Below are 18,772 nucleotides of genomic sequence, written 5' to 3' on the forward strand. Positions count from 1 at the left end.
TTCTTTAGTGTCCATGTTTATTTCTATATGTTATTAATATCATTAAGCAAATCTGTATTTATTTTAAATTCTACAGTACTATGTTTCCAAATATTGAACTGATGGAGATATCTATCTATCTATCTATCTATCTATCTATCTATCTATCTATCTATCTATCTATCTATCTATCTATCTATCTATCTAGATATAGATATAGATTCCTTTTAATGCAGCTTGGGGACAAACTATAGCTGTTCAAATGATTTAAAGTAGCCTGTATTTACATATTTACATATTTACTGTTGTGTAAATAGGATTCATTTCATTTGATGCCCTTCACCTGTGCTGGATTTCAACTATTATAATTCAGCCAACATGACAAACATTGGCCATATTTTCTGGGGATTCTAATGATCTCCAACTCACTGGGAATACATCTTGAATTTAAACCATGATGTAGACTCCCTTCCCTTCCCTTCCCTTTCCTTCCCTTCCCTTCCCTTCCCTTCCCTTCCCTTCCCTTCCCTTCCAAATATCTCTATTTCTATCTGTATCTATATCTATATCGTACTTGAGAAGCACCTACCATGTCATTACGGCATCTTTTGAGACCCATCTCTTTATTTACATAATCTTTATAAGAATGCCTATGTATGATTGTTTTTTACAGTAATTTTATTTTTCTATTTAAATAATTTTCTTTTGTTTTAACTCTTTCAAGTTATACTTTTTCAATATGTTTGAACACAAGAGCAGAAATAGAAACAATAACAATAAAGCTGTGAGGCTTGACCCGTTACTAGAGAGAAGGAAAGTGCAAAACAGCAAGTATTGTAGAAACCGGATCCAATCTGGGCTGGTCACTGGGACCAGAGGTTTAGTCTTCAGAACTTTTGGATGCATGCTGCGGCTCACCTTTGGGGAATTTCTTTCTAACTTCTCCCCAGTTCATTCTGCTGGAGAGAAGTTCCCTGAGGATGGGCTCTAGCACATGTCCGAAAGCTCGGAAGACTAAACTGCTTGTCCTGGTAACTGGCCTAGACTGGATCCTGCAACAGTATCCTGGGACGCTATATTCACCTTCATTCATTGTAGAAATAGCCTAGTCAAAGAGATATTGGGAAACAGGTCTGTAAGAATCACCTATGTGCTGATGCTAAATCCCTCTTAAAAGTCTGTGTCGGTTACATCTTACATGGAAACATTGGGCAGAGGAGACTTCTGTCTCTATTCCAGGCCGAAGACACCCCACACAGCTTCATAAATGTCAACTGGTGTTTTTATTTGACAAACTTGAGCAAGGCACTGAGCAACTAAACACTTTAGTCACTATAATGTCAGTAAAGAAGTTCATAGCTCCTAAGATTTTAAGTGATCTTTTGAGGAAGCATTAGTGAGGTCTTTGGCTTTCTGCAGCAAAAGTAATTATTTGGGTCAGCACTATGCCAGGCTTTCCAGGTTAAGCATTTTGAATTTTGTGCGTGTACAAGTAAGGCTCTGAACCTTCATGGATTATTTTGTTCTGTCTGTGTTTGTTGCAGAGGAAAGATAACAAGAAAGTGTTTCAATATCAGTACCATAAATGGGATAGTTCTGCTCTCCCAGAAACCCCCCAAGACTTAACCACCATGATCCAGAATCTCAAACAGAAGTTTTCAACCCAAGATGCAGCTGAAGCAAATATGACCAACAAGATCAAGAATGTCCCACTTGTTGTCCACTGTGGGTAGGTATCATCTTTAGTGGTATTTTGACATGCTTTGAAGGTCTATTGTGAGTTAATGTGCCTGTTGCATGTATAATACTTATATTGGACTAGGTTACTGTCAGTGGTGGGATTCAAATATGTGAACAATCGGTTCTCTGTGTGGATGCCGCTTTTGGAAGTCCATTCTGGGCCTGGATAACAAAAAATTAGCTACCGGTTCTGTCGAAGTGGTGCGAACTGGCTGAATTCCACCACTGGTTACTGTATGTTCTATAGTTCTTGATCCTGAGGCAGAGTACAAATGTATAACAACAGTGTCATAAATAGGAAAGCTCTGTCCTTGCTAAAAAGATTAACGCAGTTACTTAAGAGTAATTTCCTTTATTAGTCTTCATCTATAGACAGAATCTTGCCAGACTAAAGAAATCATTTGCATAATACAGATATACTCTGGGAAAATCTTCCTGCAAACCATTGTTTCCAAGATCCACTGCCTTTTTGCCCTCAGAAAAGCAGCCCCTCCTTTCCTGGGAATCCACACCACATTGAATCATAGACGGGAATGATAACAAACCTTTCGTGCTATTATATAAATTATTTGTTCAAAAAAAGCAACATTATTTATTGCTTAATTAAACTAATTTATGTAGCCACACATCTAACAAACAAGAGACTCTGGGTGGTATACAGCAGAACTAAAAACAGTTAAAGTATCCATTTTATATCCTTTTTCTGGATCCTACCCAAAGGAAGATTTCTGGACTGCTTTAGTCTAGAGCAGGGGTAGGCAACCTTGGCTCTTTTATGACTCGTGGACTTCAACTCCCAGAATTCCTGAGCCAGCCATGCTGAGGAGAAATGGAAAGGTTTCCATGCTGAGCCATGCTGGCTCAGGAATTCTGGGAGTTGAAGTCCACGAGTCATAAAAGAGCCAAGGTTGCCTACCCCTGCTCTAGAGTCTATTTTCCCCTCATAGCACTCTTGATCATGGTAGCTATGTTAGCCAGGACCAAATTCTGGAATAAGTATTCATTCTGTTTGAATTCAAAGTTGTTTTACCTGAATCTGTGAAACATCTGTAATTCTGTGCAGTGGAGGCTCTTACAGAAAGCCTACAGCACTTGTGTCACAAAGACAACTCAGCAAAAGGTTGGTACTACTACAGAAAAAAATGGAGCTGTCTTTACACAATGATTAATAATTAGAAATTTGGACAGGGCTCAGAAAACTGGAATGAATCAGGGAAGCACAAACCTACTATGTTCAACTGCACACATATGTAACCAGTAAGCCAACAAGCAAGATGGAGAGCATATCAATAATGGAATAAAATAAAATAAAGTCAGTAATCTATATTTTGCACAGAGCCCTAAATCAAAAGTTAAGGCTTCTGCAATTATTCAAGAGTGCAGTACTGAACTCTTCCATCTACTTCTAAGACTGGCCAAATTTAAGAACCATGGATTATTGTACTTAATCCTCTCTCCCTTTTTTGTTATTCTTTGAACTGTTAATTCATTTGACTGTTTCTTCACTTATTTCAAGAATGGTAGTAACATTTGTTTTAATATCAAAGTAAGTTGTTTGTTTTTTCACCTATATTTTAAGAATTTCCAGTGAGCCCTCCTCTTAATTTAAGATTTAGCAGTTCTTTCTCATTTCTCCTATGGGAGCTGAACATATGTTGTACAATGTTGAGCTTTGTTAGTCTTTCCATTTCATTACCACTGTTAACTAATATATATTTTTATTTCATACAATATATATATATTTATAGCGATGGTTCTAAGCAAACGGGAGTATTTTGTGCTTTGCTAAATCTCTTGGAATGTGCTGAGACTGAAGGTGTAATAGATGTTTTCCAAGTTGTGAAAGCTCTTCGTAGAGCCAGACCAGAAATGGTCTCCTCCTTTGTAAGTAAATTATATTAGTAGTTATTTTATTTTATTTTATTTTCCAAAGTCTATCTCTTCCATTGTCATTATCATTCAGTAAGCAATTGTTCAGAGTCCAAACAACAATTGCTTTATTGACTATAATTGCCTTTTGATTTATTTTGGACGGTCATTCAATACTTCAATGTTGAACATTTTTTGCTAGTAGTAAAGTAGGAAACACATACTTAGTTGAATCAAAGAAGTAACTACTACTGGATAAATTTGGCTTCTATTCTGTGTATATTTAAGGGAGGAGACACTTCCTGTCCCTGTTGTGGGACCCTCTGCTATATCTCTGTGCTATAGCAGGCAAGGATAGTGTCAAGAACGAAACTTTGGCAGCTTAGAGTAAGGGGGGGTATTGCTTTAGAATGGGCTAGATGGAGAAGCAAAACCTCTACAATTCCGCTGAAGACCATGAGAGCCGGAAACCTTTCCAAGGACACCACAGCAGATGTGGAGAGGAAGCAGACGGTTTCCATAACAAAATGAAATTGTTGGACTACGTGAGATGTTGGGGGTTTGGCTGAAGAAATCATTGTTTAATTCTATGAACAGGTGTCTGGGAACCTCAGAGTTAGTTTTGCTTTGACATTACCATGCAGAATATTCACTAAACAGTAATATTTTCGGAAACAGAATGAACATGGAGTTTTATTTAGATTCTTGAGCTGGATATTGACAGATAGTAAGTGATGGACAAGCGACGAACTATAATTTAGGAAATCTTGCCAATGGTAATCTATATCTCTTATTTAAGAATCCATTGTAAAGGCTTCCTGTATCCATGAAAACCAAGTGTGAGAATAGCAGAAATTTATGAACACTGAAATATATTAACTAATTAAGTCTAGGCAGCACATTGTCTCTTTCTCTCATTTTTTTAGAGCATTATCGTATCATTAAGTGAAACTACTGCTTGGGGAAAGAAAAGAATACCTGATGGGTTTGCATATATGCTAACTTTCTGTTTTTAAATTTCATTTAGGAAGATTATCAGTTTCTATATGATACTATTGCAAGCCTGTATCCTGCCCAGAATGGACAGCTACAAAATACCCAATGCCATGAACAAATCACTAACATCCAGAAGGAAGCCAAGAAGGAAGAAGAGAATAACTCTTTGGAATCTGATTTCCATCTTATGAGTCAAGAAAATGGAGATGATGCTGAAATGTGCGATGATTTCAAAGGCCAGGATACATCTAGGGAAGCAGAGAGTTCTTTTAATGGACCTACAAATCTGGTTTTAAGTGACATGGCTTAGACCTTGAATCAATCCTCTCCACGTGCTGCAGGGAATCTTCCTGCAAAAGAAAATTGAAACCAGAATATTAGAAATGGGCATTCCTTTACGTCTTGTAAAACTCAAAGGATTATTTTCCTCCAAGGAATAATATTGAAGAATGAGGAACTATTGGATAGATAGAAGACGACTGTGAATTTTGTATGTGTGTTTGTATGGGAGATTTGCCATTTTTAATCACTGGGTATAATCTGTACTTTTAATATTTTTAGAAGTACAGGATTCTTTATATATATATATATATATATATATATATATATATATATATATATATATATGTAGGTCTTTGGTTGTTCGGGTTTTCTCCCGCGTAAAATTGGAAGACCTACATACAAATACCCGCGAAGAGAGAGAGAGAGAGAGAGAGATCTCTTCCATAGCTCCAAAAGAAGTCAACTGTTCTACTGTTTCTTGTTGCTATTGTTTGTAAGAGGAAAGAAAGTTGTTCATGCACATGTTTAGATACATATTTGTCTGTGAAAAAAATTCAAGTTGGTATCCAAAAAGAAAGCACAATTGATTCTGAATGTCCGGAGAAAGTAAAAAAAAAAGGGATGAGGCTTCAAGTATGAACTTATAGTCACCATCTTGACATATTTGACCTTCTCTGCATTTGCCGTAGTATATTTTTTCATATTAGGCCCATACCTCTAAAATGATTTGGATGTTAAAACGAATTTCTGACATTGCATGAGAGTTATTTATAAATGTCTTGGAATGGGGACTAAAACCCTTCATCTTTGGTCGAAATCCATAGAGATTACATGCTAATGATACATAGGTCTAATTAGGTTTGCCCCATTGGCTCTAACAATCACAAAGTGATTCCAGTTTAAATATGGAAAAAGAATGTAGAATGTTCACTGGAGTCATCGCATACTAAAATGAAATGAATAGATTTCAGTTTTGCAGGTTTACTGGGTAATAATGAATTGAGACAGCTTGGACAAATGTTCAAAAAACAAGAGAGATTTAAAATAAAGTTGATGGTCTGAGTTAGCATAAACCTGGTCACAGAAATTGGGTAAAGGACCTTAAAAAGATAAAATGTCTTTGAGTTAAGCTCAGCTACTGAAAATATGATATCCTTTTTTCAGCAGCAACTTGGAAGTGTTTTTGCCAAAGCACAACGTTCTAGTAAAAGTTTTTGAATTGCACATCTAAACTTGGCCTCAAGATGTCACTGTATGTACAGAAATTCATCTGAATCACCAACAAATCTAAAGTTACCAATGCTGAAAGCTGGATAAATTTTATTCAGCTACTGTTTTTTAGACATGTTAATACAGAAGTTCTGTTTTGTACTCTTGTTTCTATGGCTTGAATAGAAGTTTTATTTACAAGATGCTCTATTTTATTCTTTATAGTTTATTATTCCTTTGGAAAGCCTGCACTTTGCATTAAATTTTATATGGAAAACAGTTTCAGATATTATATTTTTGAACCGTTCCTAATTTAAAATAAAAATAATGCATAGGATATTTTTATAAAAAGAAAGTAAAATTATGATTAAAAACTTCAGGCAATGAAAAAGGCTAAACATTATAATATACATTATATTGTATAAATATAATATATTTATACAATACATTATAAATATATAAAATTCATGTTTATGTTTTTAAATGATTATCAATCATCAATCATTAAGTATCCTACCTATAACCTGCTTCAGAAGTTCCGATTGCTACCCTTCCCCATGGTCATGTGACTATATTTGTACTTGATAATCAGCTTATATTTATGGCCATTTGCAGCATTCCACAATCACATAACCACATTTTACAATGTTTTAATCAAGAATCAAACCAGTCAATAGTGAACCATTGATTCACATGGCAGTCAGTTAATGACCATTGCAAAAAAAGTCATAAAATTGTATTAGTCACATGGGCAACCTGCTTTACAAGTGTCATGACTTATGGCCATGATGGGCAGGCTCTATTTTGGTTGTAAGTCAAGGACTAGCTGTAAGAAAGCTTCTAAATCAGGGGTCTTCAAACTTGGCCCTTTTATGACTTGTAGACTTCAACTCCCAGAAGTCCTCAGCTAGGCATGCTGGGCTGAGGAATTCTGGGAGTTGAAGTCCACAAGTCATAAAAGGGCCAAGTTTGAAGAGCCCTGTTCTAAATGAAGGTTTCAGAGGAACAGGCAACAAAAAGTATGCAATTTGCACAATGGAGTAATGGCAAAGGGGTGAGCCAGGAAATTATAAGGCTATTTGAAACTTCACATTTTCAGGGGAAACTTTGCTTTCTATCCACAGAAACAGGGAGATTTGAACAGCACCTGCTGGCAACTCCTTAAAATAAATGCAACTTTTCTCTGGATCAAAGGAACCGTGGAGGACAGTTGCATAACTCAGAGGAAAACTACAGCTGCTTTAAAGAGGGGCAGATGGATGTACATGACCACCTCCATAGGCTGGTTAAAGATTACTTGAGAGTGGGTGTCATCTTGCAGTGATGATAAGAAAAAAAGGCTGTTGAGAATATGCATGGTATAGATTAGTGTTTTTTCAATCTTGGTGACTTTAAGACCAGTGAACTTGAATTCCTAGAATTCTCCAGCCAGGATATTGCAGTCCACAGTAGATTATATTTACCAACTTTGAAAAACACCCGTGTAGTTGTAAATAATGGCAGTCCTGAGAATATTTTTAAAATTAACTGGAAGATTAGATCGTTGCCTATTGCTTGCAAGAAATTCCTGCCAGGTAATTATATTCTTTTTGCACTGCATAACCAGAAATATTCTCTCTCTTTTCTAACACTTTTGCTGTCCAGTTACTTCTTACTCCCATTTATTCATCTCCTTCTTTGTCCTTCCCGTCTTAATGCTGTTCTTTTTATTACTATTTTGTTCTTCTTCTTGTTTTTTTTTTTTTTTTGGAGTTGTGTTTGTGTCCATGATATCTAAAATGCAAAGTCATTTGTCTGGGGAAACTATGTATACCAAGTGGACTTCAAACAACTTTTTATTAAGTTGGGGGGGGGGGGAGTCCATACAGCTTCTTTGTCCAATTCTGAAGGTAAAGGTTTCTGTTGCACTTCATTAATTAACCACCAGGTTGTGATAGAATACTTCTAATGTATTGTCATCTTTAAATATTCATTGAAGTAAATACAGCAGATAAAAAGGCTATATAACCCAATTGTTAATGGAAATAATATTGTGATTGCAAGGGATTTTCTATTGCACTTCTAAAAATATTCAGGATCATCATGGTTAACAGCTGTTTGGACCTGTTTCTATTTCAGGTGTTTTTGATAATATCCTGTCACAGTTATTCAAACTGAGTTTACTGCTGAAATGAATCAAGTGTGTGCAGACAGACGTTCTCCTCTTCCTCTGTCTCCTTCCAATTTTTATTAAGAATTTTAATTACAATAGTGAAATCTAATGCAAACTAAACTTATAGAAAGAGAACAGAATGGGAAACAAAAATGTGCAGAAAAAAAGAGAAAGGAATACAATAAAAAAAAGAAATATAAAAAGAAATGTCTTCCAGCTTTTATCACATCAGGTACAAACAAATTTAGTAACCCATATAAGGTTACAAATATTTCTTCATCTTATATCTCATCCCTTGTCTATAAGTAAATCCATAAACATCAAGTTTTCCATCCTGGTGTCAGCAAAAAGTCCAATAAAGAGTTTCCAGAACATTGCAAAAAGAAATGTCTTATTTTAGCCTTGATAAAATAAATCAACTTTATATTCCTTACTTTTATTTCTAGCAGTTTTAATTTTTAACACAGTCAGATATTGACATGGAATACAGAAAAATTGAACAGAAATCTAATCTTATTGCACAGATTTCTTCAAGACTTTAACAAGCCTCTTTTGTAGATCCAATAAGAAAACATTTTCCAGGTCATTGACTTAGTTTATCATTTGCACTTCTCTTTTAATTTTTAAAACTTTGATCTATTTTCTTTTTTTATATCCAGTAAAGTGTCCTTTCCCAAATCATTCCCTTGACATGTCACTTGTAGTTCCACTTCCAATATTTTTTTCTATTTTATTAGATAAAATTTGTTCTACATCTGTCATTCTTTCATTAACTTCTTTTAGACATAGTCTACCCATTGAAGCAGATATCATAATTGACAGTGTTGATACTGTAGTTACTAATTTCTGCCACCATTCTTCAAAAAGCTCCTTTAATATTTCTGATGTTATGTTTTGTGTCATTTTTGTAAGTATCAATATTATCTGACATTAAGATCAGGTTTCTAATTTTTTAAAATAATTTTTTGTTCTTTCTAGTGTCTAATTTCTAAAATTATTACTTATCTTTGTTTTGTTTTGACTTACAATAACCAGGATAGCCAAAATAAGTCTGCTTCCCATGCAAAGCTATTTATTTCAATTTCAAAATCTTACAGTAAAACTCAATATCCCAAATTTATCTGGACCCTCAACCCTCAATATAACTTTTTTTTGTTCAGAATCTTAGCTTTTTACTGTTTATTTCAAATTCTTTACATTCCCAATCTTACAATTTTTCTTTTGTTCAGAGGGGAAGAAAAACTCGCCTCGTGATATTTCAAACTTATTCTGAAGGTCGTTTCAAGAGCTTTAAGATGGTCTTTACAGTGGGCAATTTCCAAAAGTGATTAGAACGTGAAGTTTGCAAACTAAGTGCCCTTTAAAAGACTCCCTTACAGTTGTGAGCTGGGGGATTAGACACAGTTAGACTTTTGTGTTGCAATTCTGAAACATATCACTCTATCCATATTGTTCTCTTCAATGTCCTGCCCTTCTCTACTTGTAGGGTTATTGAACTTTTTCTTCCCAAAACTTTCTGCTGCTCTCCTAGACTGATTATAAGTCTTGTACAGGACACAGTAAGGGAATTCTCATTTAAAATATTTATGCTTGTTAATAATGCTATGTAGTATCATAATTGTTTTTTTTCCTAACAAATTCGATTCAAAATGATGAAAACCATTTGTTTCTGAAGCAGGAGCAGGAAGTAATTTAAACAAAATTCTGATAGCTGGAATATTATATTCATGCCCTTAGTTTACTACAAGTCTCCCAAGTATTTGTTTGTTTTTCTCTCCGGTAACCTGGATCAATCTGCTTCCCCCATTTCAAATAAACCCCAAGAGAACATATTAGATTTTTCTAGATATGTCAAGGAGACTTGGGATGAGACTTTAGCCTTACCAGATGGACTGGACAGGAAACACGGGCTGATGAGCTAATTCTATTTTATTGTAAAACTCATTAACAAAATCTTGGAAGTCTGAAAGTGCAGCTCTCCTGCTGTCACCTTTACAGTCTGAGAACTTAATGAGAGTTCCCTTCCGAGCTTTTTTCTTTGCCACTCTGCAGCTATGGGCTATCTGACCATCCCCTTTGCCTTGTCCCCCTCAGTCATTCCCATATACCAGGGCTCTGCAACCTTAAACACTCAAAGAGCCACTTGGACCCATTTCCCAGAAAAAAGAAAACACTGGGAGCTGCAAAACATGCATCCGCATGCACGCGTGCTTGATTGAAGAGTTTAATTAAAAACAAATAGAGGCTGCTGTGCATGAGTTCTCTCTCTCTCTCTCTCTTTCCTCTCCCTCTCTCTCTCTCCCTCTCTCCGATCTTCTGCTCACCTGACAAGCTGGCTTCAGACTGTTCTCCAACAAGTTGATACACATTCTTATTGGGCTGGCTCTCTCCTGCCCTTCCTGCTTCCTGCAGAGATGCAGCAAAGGGAGGAGCCCTGCCCAATAAGCTTGTCAGCTTGTCAGAGAACAGCATGAGGCCACTCTCTTTTTTACACAGAGAGAGAGAGAGAGAGAGAGAGAGAGAGAGAGAGAGAGAATGGAAGCACAAGTGCCTCTCTCTGTCTCTGTCTCTGTCTCTGTCTCTCTCTCTCTCTCTCTCTGCAAATGGCAGAGGAGGCTGAGAGCTGCAGGAGAAGGCTTAAAGAGCCACATGTGGCTCCAGAGCTGCGGGTTGCCAACCCGTGCCATATACTCTTACAGAGATGGTGGGCAAATCTACCCACAATACATCCAACAATACAGCATGCTCAAAAGCACCATCAAAATGTCAATAACAACAACAACACGACAACCCAGAACTCTGTTTCCAGGAGAATAAAAAAAATATCAGATATTGCAAGGTGTACTTTATCAGATCTTTAATTCTGAAATAAAAATAAAATGCAAACATTTTAAAAAGGGAAATGAATACATTTTGCAAAATGTAAGATTTAGCAACATTCTGGATGCATAAAAGCAAAACACACAAAACTAACCACCTTTATTGGCAAATTTTTGAAATTCAGCACATTGAAGGATGACGCTTCTTCATCTGAAGGCTTGATACAAAGATACAGTAATAATTTCAGGCATTTGGAAAGAACAGCTCATGGTAAGACCACATAAGGAAACAGAGTTTAATAAAACATAAGCAGAAGTACAGGATATAGATTGAGCTTGGCCAAAAAAGAAACCAAAAAGAATTTCTTTATGCAGGTGTGCAGCTGTTAAACCTACCAGACCTCTTTGGAGGAAGTGGGCATGCCAAATTAAACAGTGTATGTTGCTGCCAAATGTGTGTTTGTGAAACTTCTTTTAGCAGAAGTTTATATGAGGCAAGGATTCGTGTGTCATCACAGTTGAAAACGTAGTAGTTACGGGTAATGAACTTAACAACTTTTTCTGCCAATTCACATGGTAATTTTTTTTCTTCACCATATGGTCAAGTTGTAGCTAGCACGTGTATTGGCCTTCAGGTGACTCCAAGTAGTTTACAAAATTTTAAAAATCCAATGCATAACCTCCCCCCAAAAAGATAAAGTACTAGAAGTATTATATGATTTAGGAAAGGCCATCTGGGAACTTCCGGTTCTTTGGGACTTAGAGAAAATAGCAAGGAATTATGAACATTCCTTTCATATGTGTTCATTATATTAGTCAAATATAGTGGAAAAATAAGGATTTTCTTGCTACAGACAATTAAAATACAGAATGGAGAACAGTCATTCAAAGGCCAGGCAAATCAAATTAGCTTACTCTGACTTACTAAGAAAGTACATTATAAACAAATGGAGGAAGAGTGTAAATTGCAATTTGTCTTTTAGTTAGAGTTAGCAGGCAGTGCTTTTCTAGATTGACAGTACTCTGACTCATCATAAATTACCCTGTGCTTGGTCAACTGAGAGTCTAAGATTTTTGTAAAAGAATAAACTTGTGTAGACTAAAGTCCATTTTTTAAAACCCTTTGTTTAAAATGGAAAGAGCCCTTTATCAAAAGAACTCAGTGAAACAGTGAAATCACCCATTTTATCCTCTTGATAGTATGATAAGGTACTGTAACACATATAGGAGTACAACATATTGCTGAGTCCAATGACATGCCCCTGCTGGCCAATGAACCCAGTAGCCATACAATGGGGTAAAATATTTCTGGAGAGAAGTCATTTTTATATACACACACTATCCCTGCTCTGTTTATCATGATTTAAAGTCAGGTGCTCTTAATGTGAAAGTACACATCAGGCCTACTTAATACTCTTGTACATAATTATTAAACATGTAAAAGAAATGTCCAAATGAATCTACCAAGTAACCAGACCAAGTCATCAAGCATGTTGTATACTATGATTTGACTTAAAAAAAAAAAAACTTTGAACAATAGCCATAGTTTGATTCTCAAAAAAATTGCATCACCCCAAATAATTGTGGAAGGAGGTTTGATTTCCTTTGTCTATATCACAATTCCAATTAAAATTTATTTCCTTTTCATTTGATGACCAACTCCCACCTACTCCCAATAGATAAACATAAAAACATTTGGATACACCCCAGAACTGACCTTGCTAAAGAAAACAGAGCTAAAGATAAAATGCATGTTTTCTTTGAAAAAAATATCCTGGTAGAAAATTTTTTAAAAGGTCCCTCCCTGTAATATTAGAAAACTTTTGCCAAAGAATACAATTTTCTCAAGATAGCACTTTTGAGATATGGTGGGACTGTAAATGCAGGTATTCCCCATCATTTTGGAAGCTGGCTGGTCTGGAGGCTGCAGAACATGTCAAATAAACTTTCTGGCCTGATATAACTTGTTGCATATAGGCAGATAATAGAGATAATTTCGATCACATTAGTAATAATATTGTCATTCTCAATACTAAACTATTAATTGACTGGCTTGATTATTTATTTATGCTGACATTATTTTATTTCTGACATTTAAATATGGTGATGAGGATGGGGCTTATTCTCCAAGTGTTTTTTTTTAATCTTCTATATACAGTAAACTGAAACACAATTATTATTAGTTAATTAAAAGTGTTGAGGAGCTTCCGGTGGGAGGCGACGGCGATGGCGGCTAGCTCTTAGCCGTCCAGCTGGGGAAGTGTCAGAGCCGCGGAGCGCAGCGCGCATCAGCTGGCCCGCGGCTCGGAAATCCCTTCCCGGGCAAAGGGAAGGGATAGAGAACGCAAGAGTAGAGGTAGAACCCCTGAACCCCCTCTGGATTTATTTCTAGAGGGGGTGAAAGGAGTGTTCCCTCGGAGCTCTTGCTGATCTCCGCCTCCCAGCTGTTTTTGCTTCCTTGGAAGCAAAAGAAACCGCCGCTTCTATCTCCGTGTTTACAGCATTTTGGTGAGTAATTTTTAAACGGACGGAGCAGTTTAAAGGATTTTTTGTTATATTTTAGGTGTTTATTTTTTTTTATCTTTTGATTTTTACTATTTTTCCTCCTTTTCTTTGTTATACTAGTGAAAGGACTTAAGATGGCGTTTTGAAAGTGTCGGAGTTTTTTTTTCCTTTCTCTTTTGTTTTACTTTCCCTTTTTAAGGATTGTTTTTTGCTTTTGCTTTTGCTTTTGGCTTAGAATTTTTTCTTTTGAATTGTTTGCTCTTTTACTACTTATTCTTGGGATTTATTCTGGACTTTTAATGATTATAGTTTGTCTCTTTTTAAAAATTCTTTTTTTCTTTTTTTCCTCCTCCCTTTTTGGCTGGAGGGGAAAGGGAAGTGACAATTGTGCTTTTTAAAATGGCTTCAAAGAGGCAGCAGCCTTCCTCAATACCCAAGGTTATTTCTTCTCCTATAACTTCCACTGCACAGCTACAACAACAATCTAAACATGCACCACCGGCTCAGCCACCACCCTCCCCTCCTTTACCTGGACTTTCAGTGCAAGAGGTTAGAGGTATAATGGGAGAGATTGTAGTTCAAATGAGAGAGGAAATGACTCAATTTGTTTCACAGATTAAATCAGAAATTAAATCTGATCTCAAAGAAGAGATAACGGGGATAAAGTCTAAATTGCAAGAAAATAATAATGAATTACGACAAGATATACTGGCAGCTGTTTCAGGTTTGGCTACTGTGGTGGTTAAGCTCGATGCAAGGCTTGAGGAAGTGGAAGACAAAGTTGACTCTTTAGATGACAAAATTCAAGACGTGGAAAGGAAGGTGGACTCCTCACAAGAAGATATTTTGATGTTTCAGTACAGACAGATGGAGTATGCTCTGAGGATTAGAGGCCTCAAGGAAGATATGAATCAAGATTTGATGGAGGTGGTTCTTAGTGATCTGGCGCTGGCTTTGGATATGGATAAAGGAGAATTACAGAGAGAAGTAGAAAAAATTTATAGACTCAACTCCTGGATTGCTAAGCAGAAGAATTTGCCCAGAGATGTGGTGATTTACTTTACAAAGAAGTCCCTGCGGAATGAGATTATACAAGCTTTTTACAACAAAAGATTTCAGATTGCCGCCCAAGATGTCATCATTCTAAAGGAAATCCCATCTAAAATCTTAAGAAGTAGGAAAGATTTTGCTTTTTTAACCAATGAGCTTAAAGCTAGATCGATGCCATTCAGATGGGAAATTCCGATGGGTATCGTTTTGAGCCATGCTGGGACACGTTACAGATTGAACACAGTTGACAAAGCTAGAGATTTCTATACTTCGGTCCTGAGTGCAGGCTCAACTTCATCTGGTCGGAAATCTTTGAGTGCTAAGGAACCTGAGCAGCAATCTGAGGCACTAGATTTGGTTTCCGCAGGGATGATAGAAGTGGCAAAGCAACGCCAAACGGAGGCTAAAGAGCAGAGGATGACTTGTGCAGCTTATAAGCGTAAAGAGAAAGAGCAACGTAAAAAAGAGCCCAAAGAGAATTCTCCTGGAAGTCCATCACCGCCGGTGGGAGGAGCAAGACCCAAGAGTTATGCAACACATGCAGCTCTGTCAGAGTTTGATGGTGTCTTCTCCAGGCTGCGTGCCAAGGGAGATGGCAAAGTTTTTGACCTGGAATGTTAATGGATTGAATTCTCCTCAGAAACGGAAAAAAATCTTTTATTATTTGAAGCAACATACCAATGATGTTATTTGTTTACAGGAAACTCATATTCTACTTAAAGATCAGAAATATTTAGTTAATGCTCGTTTGGGATCTCATTTTATATCTCCTGCACCTGGGAAGAAAGGGGGAGTTGTTATATATGTCAAACAAAACCTGCCAGCTTGTCTGGTAGAATCAGATCCCCAGGGGAGATATGTGATGATTGAACTTGGTATTTATGGTAAGAAAGTACTTATAGTTGGACTTTATGCTCCAAATCAACAACAGGAACAATTTTATAAACAGTTACACCAAAAAATAACTTTGCTTGATTATAGATCAGTGGTATTAATGGGTGATTGGAATGGTGTCTTAGACACACAAAGGGATAAGAAAGGTTCCTCTCCTTTTCTTAAACAAGCAAGGCTACCTAAAGCCTTTTTTGATATGAAAGAAGACTGGGAATTAAGGGACTATTGGCGGGAACGTAATCAAGAGGAGAGAGACTTTACTTTTTTTTCTGACAGACACCAATCTTTTTCAAGAATTGACTTTTTCTTGATTACCACGGATTTGTATAATAAAGTAAAGAATGTAAAGATTTTTCCTAGATCACTGACGGATCATAGTCCAGTTTGGATGGAGTTGATTCAAGAGAAAGAGGAAAGAAGATCCTGGAGAGTTAATGAAAATTTGTTTAGACAAGAGAAGAATGTTCAAAAACTAAAGGAGTGTTTAAAGGACTATTTTGCTTTGAATATGTACAAGGGGACTTCAATGTCAATGGTATGGGATGCAGGTAAAGCATTTATGCGCGGTGTTTTGATAAAAATGAATAATTTTTATAAGCGAAATCAGATTCAGAAACGTAGAGAACTTGAAGATGAAATTAAACTAAAAGAAAGGGCTTTGATTCTAAATCCTTCTGATGAAAGTACTAAAGAATCTGTAAAGTTATTAAGGTCACAATTTAATATGTTGATAGCAGATCAAGCTGCAACCAATTTATTATTTATGAAACAAAATACATTTTGTAATGCTAATAAGCCGGGGAGATGGTTGGCTTATCAATTAAGAAAGAAACAGAGACAGAGAATAATAGAGAAAATAAATTATAAGGGTAAACTAGTTTCTCAGAAGGAATTAATTAAAAAATCTTTTTTGGATTATTATCAAAACCTATACAAATCTACTAATGTACAACTGTTAGATATAAATAAATATTTAGCTGAGGCAAGTTTTCCTAAACTGACTGAGGATCAGAAATATGAAATTAATGGTTTAATCACTAAGGAGGAAATCGCCTCAGCAATTCAACAATTGAAATTAGGGAAAGCACCGGGTACGGATGGGTTAACAGCTGTTTATTATAAAGCCTTAATGGAGGAGATGATTCAACCATTAAATGATCTTTTTAATGGTATCTTACAGGGTTTAGAGATTCCTCCTTCATGGCGTAGTGCTTTTATATCATTGATTCCAAAGGAGGATCAAGATCTTACTTTACCAAAAAACTATAGGCCTATATCTCTTTTAAACGTGGATTATAAGATATTTGTAAAAATTTTGGTAAATAGGCTTATGAGGGTGGTGCATCATCTTGTGCATAAAGATCAATCAGGGTTTATAACAGGAAGGTATATGAAAAACAATGTTAGACAAATTATTAATTTATTAGAATACTTAGATAAGAACAACCAAGTTCCTGCAGGGCTCATATTTTTAGATGCTGAAAAAGCATTTGACCAACTGAATTGGCATTTTATGCTAAGAGTAATGGAAGAAATGAATTTTGGTGAAAACATATTACAAGCCCTTAAGGTAATATATCAAAAACAAACAGCACAACTTATTGTTAATGGAGGTTTGTCGGAGGTTTTCACAATAGAGAAAGGTACTAGACAGGGGTGTCCTTTATCGCCATTGTTGTTTGTTTTAACATTGGAAATATTATTGATTAAAATTCGAGAGTCTCAGGAAATTAAAGGAATATATGTTAATAAAAAAGAATATAAGTTGAGAGCTTTTGCGGATGACTTGGTTGTTACTTTGTCGCAACCTGACTATTCTGTAGTAAACTTATTACAGTTGATTCACCATTATGGTTTGGTCTCGGGTTTTAAGATTAATGTAAATAAGACTAAAATTTTACCTAAAAATATGTCGAGTCAGGAGAAGCAGATTTTGGTTAACTCGACGGGTTTTGAGATTGTTAATAAGGTAAAATATTTGGGGGTGATGCTGTCTGTTTCTAATGCAAAATTATTTAAAAACAATTATGAAAGGTTGTGGGTCGGGGTACAGAAAGACTTGAAGAACTGGGAAAAGCTGCAATTATCCCTCATGGGAAGAATTGCAGTGATAAAAATGAATATTCTACCCAAGTTTCTTTTTTTGTTTCAAATGTTACCAATTTTGAAAAATGAGATTAATTTAAATGAGTGGCAGAAGGGTCTCAATAAATTTATTTGGGCAGGGAAAAAACCAAGGGTTAAGTTCAAAATTATGCAAGACTTCCGTGAGAGGGGTGGACTCAAGGTACCAAATTTGAAATTATATTATGATGCGGTGGTTTTAACATTAATTAGTGACTGGGTAAATTTGACAAATTCTGAGATACTTTATCTAGAGGGATGGGATTTACTTTATGGGTGGCATGCCTATTTAATATTTAATAAAAAAATAGATTGGGCTTTTAAATCTCATATTTTAAGAATTTCTTTACTTAGGATTTGGAGAAAATATTATAAAAGTGATTTTAAAGTACCATTATGGGCTATACCTTGGCATGCGATAGAAGGAATAAAAAGAGGGGTTAAAATGGATATGGTGTCTTATAGACAGTTACTTAAATGGGATGGACAAAACTGGCAATTAAAATCACGGGAAGAATTAGCACAAGAAAATTTTACTTATTCTTGGTTCCAATATAGGCAACTACTAGATAGATGGAAGATGGATTGTAAGGTGGGTTTTCTTAGAGAAGATGAAAATCTTATTAAGCAACTGAAGGATCAAAGACAAACCCACATTAAGAGAATTTATGGGGTTTTAGTTGAATTGGACTCAGAAACGGAACTAATTAAAGATTGTATGATTAGATGGGCGCAGAACTTTGGTGAGCCAGTTTCATTGGACACCTGGGAAACTATTTGGGTGAGAAATGTCAAATTTACTCAAGCACAGAATCTAAGGGAGAATTTTTATAAAATGTTTTATAGATGGCACCTTGATCCACAAAAAATGTCTTACATGTACCCTGACGTGCAACCTAAATGCTGGAGATGTGGTTACAAGGAGGCTTCCTATTATCATATTTGGTGGTCATGCAGAGAGATAAAAGCATTTTGGATCAAAATATGGTGGAATATCCAGAGAATTTTTAGAAGGAGGGTAAAATTTACTCCGCAATTATTTTTGTTAGGTATTGTTACAGATTGTGATACAAAGGAGGTTGTATTGATGTTAAATTTGATCACAGCCGCGAGGCTGTTAGTTGGACAATATTGGAAGAAGGAATCTTTGCCT

The 18,772-nt window shown here is 35.9% G+C and overlaps 1 protein-coding gene across 3 annotated transcripts in view; it reads left to right on the plus strand.

Moving 5' to 3' along the window:
• The window catches only part of PTPRC (protein tyrosine phosphatase receptor type C), a 77,761-nt gene extending 71,407 nt beyond the window's left edge, over positions 1–6,354 (plus strand). For all 3 annotated transcript variants that reach the window (XM_039329645.1, XM_039329647.1, XM_039329646.1), the window contains 3 exons: positions 1,524–1,708; positions 3,468–3,603; positions 4,616–6,354. In XM_039329645.1, coding sequence (XP_039185579.1) covers positions 1,524–1,708; positions 3,468–3,603; positions 4,616–4,894 — 600 coding nt within the window. In that variant the 3' untranslated portion in view covers positions 4,895–6,354. The remainder of the gene's footprint in view (positions 1–1,523; positions 1,709–3,467; positions 3,604–4,615) is intronic.
• Positions 6,355–18,772: the final 12,418 nt, after the last annotated feature.

The sequence above is a fragment of the Crotalus tigris genome, unplaced genomic scaffold (assembly GCF_016545835.1).
Source record: "Crotalus tigris isolate CLP2741 ecotype Arizona unplaced genomic scaffold, ASM1654583v1 scf7180000024401.5802323, whole genome shotgun sequence".
Lineage (NCBI taxonomy): Eukaryota > Metazoa > Chordata > Lepidosauria > Squamata > Viperidae > Crotalus > Crotalus tigris.